The sequence below is a fragment of the Boleophthalmus pectinirostris genome, unplaced genomic scaffold (genome assembly GCF_026225935.1).
Source record: "Boleophthalmus pectinirostris isolate CB_2022bp ecotype Guang Dong unplaced genomic scaffold, ASM2622593v1 HiC_scaffold_10, whole genome shotgun sequence".
NCBI classification, from domain to species: domain Eukaryota; kingdom Metazoa; phylum Chordata; class Actinopteri; order Gobiiformes; family Gobiidae; genus Boleophthalmus; species Boleophthalmus pectinirostris.
In genome coordinates, this window is record NW_026570971.1 from 33622158 (window position 1) to 33628157 (window position 6000).

Consider the following 6000-nt stretch of genomic DNA (forward strand, 5'->3'; position numbering starts at 1 on the left):
TGGGACTGTCCCCTCTGCACAGGTGCATTATGGGACTGTCCCCTCTGCACAGGTGCATTATGGGACTGTCCCCTCTGCACAGGTGCATTATGGGACTGTCGCCCATGCAGTGTGGGAGGTGAGTCATTGTTTAGTGCCACAGACCAGGTCCTGCCGGTGCAGTATTGTGGTGTTATTATTAGAGCAGTGGTGGTGTAGACAGTGGGAGGAGCTGTAACCTGTCCAACCTCATGTTTGAGGTCAGGATTTAAACACTGTGTTCAGAGCCTCATTAAGAATAATTAACATGAAGAGCTTTTACATCACTCTTTTGTCTAGGAATCTTTTCACATCACAAGTTAAGGGCATTGTTGAGGCTGACTGATTCTGACTGGCATTTCTGCAGATCTATTCTTTATTTAATAGTTTTTACAGCTGTCATAGAGTCAAGTACAGGTCTGGAAATAATATACTTTGTTGTAACCTTGTCAATAAGATCATTTCTGTCGAATTTTGTGAGTTCACAAACTCTTGAGAATCTGACATGTTCAAGTCCAGCTTGTTTACTTGTGATAGATCTTCAGACTGACCAATCACAGAGCAGTATTGTGGGTTGTGCAGAACTCAGCACTGAACAAACCAAAACTTACTTCAGCCTATTTTATTGGAAATACAGACTTTTTTTGAAACATGCAGAGGGAAAGGTGGAGGGAAAGACGCCTGTGCTTTTCTCTCTCAAGTGCGTCTGACAAAATCTTGATTTCTGCTTGTCAAACTGTCAACATGAAGTTTTTGTTTGGACACTGTGATCATTGGTTTAATAGTTTTCAGTGAGAGTCGTCCCAGATTCATGAGTAGAAATCTATTCAGACTGCACACAGATGACTCTGGAGAAAGACAGCTTCACTTTGTTCTGCATTTATGATACACATTGGTCTTATATCAGACAATAAGTGTCCTGCCCAAAGACACAGTATCAGGAGATCACTGGTGACAAGCCTGAGTTAAGAAAACTGAATATTCATGAGACAAATGTTTGAACTTGTCTGTTTTAGGTTAAATCCCGGACTGGCCAGTTAAGACTACAGACCTGTACCATGCAGGTCAGAGAGACAGGTGCTGACAGGTGTACTGGGCGGGGCTTACCTGACAGGTGAGCAGGTGCTTCTCCAGAGCCTCCATGTTTTTCCCATCAGCCCCGGCGGTCCCCAGGCTGCAGTGAGCCGTGTGCAGCCAGCGCTCCAGCTCAGACACTCGCTCCAGGATGACATGAAGAGCAGGGTCCGAGGGAGGAGGAGGAGAGGGCAGAGGGACAGAGGGAGAGGGGAGAAGGAGTGAGGGAGAGGAGGAGAGGAGAGGAGAGGAGGAGGGAGAGAGGAGAGGGAGAGGAGAGAGGGAGAGGGGAGGAGGAGAGGAGGAGGGCAGAGGGAGAGAGGGAGAGGGCTGGTCAGAGCGAGGATCGTCTGGGGCCTGGAGAGAAGAGAACCATTCAAATGTGTAAACTGATGTTTAAATTTGCATTAATTCACTCTACACTCGATTATACAGATAATATTGTAGCCAGAGCTGCCCTGGGACAAACTGACAGAAGTGAGGTCTCCAATCTGCTCCATCACCGTACTTTCATAAAGTGTGGCTGAAGTGTTTTGCATAAGAACACAACAACAGTTTTTCACCTCTGCTGTCCACACGTGACATATTCACATGTTCAGGAATCATCTCCTGACTCCTGAGCAGAGCCCAGACCTGCTGAGCTTCTCCAGTCTGACCACAGACTGTAGAAACAAGTGTGACATCACACAGTGTTCAGCTCCAGTCAAATGAAGCTCATCGAGGCTGCAGTTATAGGAGCAAATTTGGAGCAGAGATCCACATTAAGAAAAAGGAATTTATTTACGGGCAAAATAGTGAAATACAAACCCCCAGAATTCTGTAGAATGTGATAATATGAACATTTTAAGACCAAAATGACGAGGCTCACTGCAGCAACAGAGAGAGGAAACAGTTTTACAATGTAAAGTCAACTGGAGCCAGAGTCGATGGAGCTGGAAGCGCAGCCATGCTCACTTCCTGTTTGGATCGCAGCAGCTAGCGGGTTAGTTATGTCCATGTGCACACAGAGTGTGTGGATGAGCTGAGGCTTGGACTGGAGGTGTGTTCATGTTGTTTTGGTTCGTAGTGTGTCGTGGGCAGATCTTTCACTGGAGCCACTGATGCAAATCAGCTGAAGTTCGTTTAACTTGAGTTTGCAGAGAACACGTCACATGCTCTGACATGATATTGGATTTGAACATCTGTCTGATGTTTCCTCATGTCAACAGACACACACATGCTAAAGTGAACAGGTCAGTGTGGGAGCATCAGGGCACAGACGCCGGAGCTTCTCAAGTTCCTGTTGTAGATCTGAAAATGGTTTTATGAAGAGTGAGTCATGACCAGTGACGTGTGACGTGTGTGTTTATCTGACAGAGATATTAGCTGCTGGCAACTATCTTTTTAATTAGTCATCTGACCATTTCCTCTGCACACAAAGATTTATTAATACATTTTTATCCAGACAAAAGTCAAACGTTGTATTGGATCAAGGCCATTGAGTGTGAATAATGCCTCTGTTTTTGTCCTCTGGCGTGTGCTTTAGGGATGGTCCAGAAAATGATTAACAGATTATTTTTATTGTTACTAGATCAGGTCTGTAGAGATTATGAGTCCAATTTATGACCCGTCCAATTTGACTTTATTTGCAGCACATTTTAAAAGCAAAAGTGCAGTGAAGTCTTCAAAAACTTGTTAGTTTAACTTTTCTATTAATTTACAAAAAGGCTGTTGCCTTGTCTCCACTCTGAAATGAGACAAAAATTTCATTCATTCATTAAATATTGATCGAGTCACAGTGGTGCAAACAGCTTCAATTGAAACTAATAATAAAAATGATTCAAGAGGCAACAAGTCCACAAACCACAAACAACTTTGCACCACAAGAAAATACAAGTGAACAGGTCCAGATTCTGATCTGTGATCAGGTTTCCTCATCACAAACACCTGCAGTTGTGTTTTGTTTCATATTTAGGAGATTTTCTCTCAAACAGAAAAAACACTGTGATGTCATGTGGTAATACAGGAAGTGCTCCACCGTGTTTTTAAAACTCCACACAGGAAAAACTGAAGGGTTAAAATATGAAGGTAAAATATTTCAGAGTTTTTTATTTTATTTTTTAATACAAATTAAAAAAAATAAATAAAAAGTGTTATTTTAAGTTAAATGGGGGTTGGAGTTGGGCTTATTTGCCAGAGTTGATGTGGTTGAAGTTAATTCAAGTTCCCCAAGTGTTAATTCAACTTCCCTTAGTCAATTAGAGTTAATTCGGCTGCTCCCACCACTATTTCAAACTCCCACGAGAGAAAACCAGTTTCACCCAGTTTTATACATAATTCTTAAATAAATCTTAAATAAACTAAAATATGGAGTAAAAATAAAACACCTCTGTGTGTTGTTCAGCTAAATCATAATAACTCTACAAAGTGTTACCTGTTTACTCTCAAAACATGAATAGAACTCTCGATTTTGGGGTTAAACAGGAACTTTCCAAAAATGTTAAATTAACTCTAGAACAGATTGAACTCATATAAACCCTGAGAAAATGTTCAAATTGATTCTGCGAGAGTCAATTTTAACACTCCATTTTTTCCTGTGCAAACACCTTCACTAAAATCATGTGGATAACTTCAGCCCTTTAACTGCAAATCTCTACCGAACTAAAGCTAAAAGGAGTTGTTCACTTGAAAACTACCACTACATGACATCACACGGTGGAACAGGGCATTTTGAGCTTTCACGATGTACACAGACTAATAAGAGAGTTACTGAAACATGTGTGAATGAAACTAAACACAAGTCCAGGTGTGTTTTTGAGGAGGTAACGGCATCATAAGACGACTTAAAGCTCACAAAAGTCAATTTATCTTAACACTGGACCTTTAAGAATGATAAAGTTTAACTGGAAAAGCGCGAGGCAATGAATGAAACGACTGCTGCTTGTAACTTCAGTCAGTGAGCAGAACTGGAAACTCACAGAGGCAGGACAAGCTGAGGCTGAACGTGACTAAAAAAACATGACAGGATTCTCTAAACAAAAAGCAAACTAATAATACAACTTTCAAACAATGAAGGAGGTAAAATAGCTGCTAAGTTTGAAAGAAGAGCTGTGAGAGTTGGAGCTGAGACTGCAGTCCAAAGCAAAGATCTGTCTGATTAAATACGTTGTGTCACTCACCAGCTTCAGTAAGTCTTAACCTCTGCACAGAATAGTCCATAAAGTCCATGAAAACTTTCCTATCCTCCGCTATGCTCCAGTTTTTCCCCCTTTTCTCTGTTCCAGTCTTCCCTGTCTGCTCCCTCGCTCTCTCTCTCTCTCTCTTCTTTCTTTCAGTGTGTCTGTGTGCAGAGATAAGCTCCGCCCCTCCTCTTTCCTGAGCAGGTGACTTCCTGTTTGCCTGCAGGTGGATCAGGTGAAACGCAGGTGAAAAAGAAACTGGGCAGGTAAAGAGCGAGAGGAGGGAGGAGGGAGGGAGGAGAGATATGGAAAGAAAGAGAGAGGGAGGAGAAATAGACAGAGAGATAGAAAGAGGAAAATGGGAATTGAGAAGAGAGAGGGTGAAAAAGAAACAGTTTGAAAGGTTAAAGACCGATAGGGAGGGGAGGAAAGAAACAGACAGTAACTTTCAAACTATTTATAATACAACAGACTTATTCTATGATATTTCAGCTAAAAAAGTTTTATAAAATTAGGGGTGTCAAATTATCGCTTTAATTACAGTCATATTTAGCGTGTTATGTTTTTTAATCGCATTAATCTCATTTAGAATCTCTAACTTTACTGTTTCTGTGCGCGAGTTGTCTTATTATAAAATGTGTTTTTAAGTGTTGTTGGGACACATCGCTCCCACAAACAATTGTAATTCTCATTCCCGCATCTGTGATAAACCTGCACATGTTTGATCTCTGAAAACATCGCGACACACAAGGAACAGACTCACCTTCAGCATCAACACCCCTCTGTCACAGAAAGAACACTCATATTCCACTGAGTCGTGTCTTTTAGTCTGACAGAAGCTGAACCACATCAGCCACAAGAACTGTTTTTTTTTTTTTTCTCGCTAAGTTTTGTTTCTGTGAGACTTGTGCAAAGCTGCATAAAACACATTCTAATGTCAAACGGGCTGATGTGGCTCTAGAGTGGTGATGTTTATATGTTGTAAAGTTGAGTTTTGGTGCTGTCTTTCTACCGGTGGAGGCAGGACGACAACACCATCTATAGTCCCACTTCAGGACAGAATCCCAGGTGTGTGAGAGTAAAATCCAGGCAATCGTAATACAGAAACATACCCACGGGACTATAAACCGGGACAAAGGGCTTTTTTACTCTCACACACCTGGGATTCTGTCCTGAGCGACATGTCACAGCGACATCACGAGACTCTGAGGAAGAGCACAGGGAGCAGAACAAACTGTCAGGGATGAAAACAAACCCTTGGTCTGAATAAAGAACATAATAACATAACTATCAGAAGACCAAATGAACCTCATTGGACTAAGATTTTTATTTTTAAGACTTCAACAATATCAAATTTCTGTTCTGAATACTTAAAAACATAATTCACAATCAATTAGAGTACAGTATAATTAGAAGAAACTAATTGCCATGGACAATAACAAATTATTGGAACATAATAGGAAATGAAATATTTATTTCTTTATTTATTATTGCTATAGTTTACTTCTTGTTCTTTATTTTAATATGGTTTGAGTCTTTTGCTGAGTTACCTTTTTTCGGTTTTTAATTTGTGTTTTTTATGTTTTTTTTTGTTTTTTTTTTGTTATATTATTATTATTATTGGTGGTGTTTAGTTGTGTGTGGATCCTGACCTCCTTGGGATTTGTCAGTAATAAAAAAAGAAGAAAGAAGGAAGAGAGGAGGGAAGGAGGGAGGAATAAAAAGACTTAAAGGGTGAAAGAGAGAGGAA

The 6000-nt window shown here is 40.7% G+C and overlaps 1 protein-coding gene across 1 annotated transcript in view; it reads right to left on the reverse strand.

Annotated features, from left to right (window-relative positions):
* The window catches only part of LOC110153407 (nesprin-2-like), a 46643-nt gene extending 45378 nt beyond the window's left edge, over positions 1–1265 (reverse strand). Inside the window, exon 1 of the mRNA XM_055155515.1 lies at positions 1126–1265. Coding sequence (XP_055011490.1) covers positions 1126–1161 — 36 coding nt within the window. The 5' untranslated portion in view covers positions 1162–1265. The remainder of the gene's footprint in view (positions 1–1125) is intronic.
* Positions 1266–6000: the final 4735 nt, after the last annotated feature.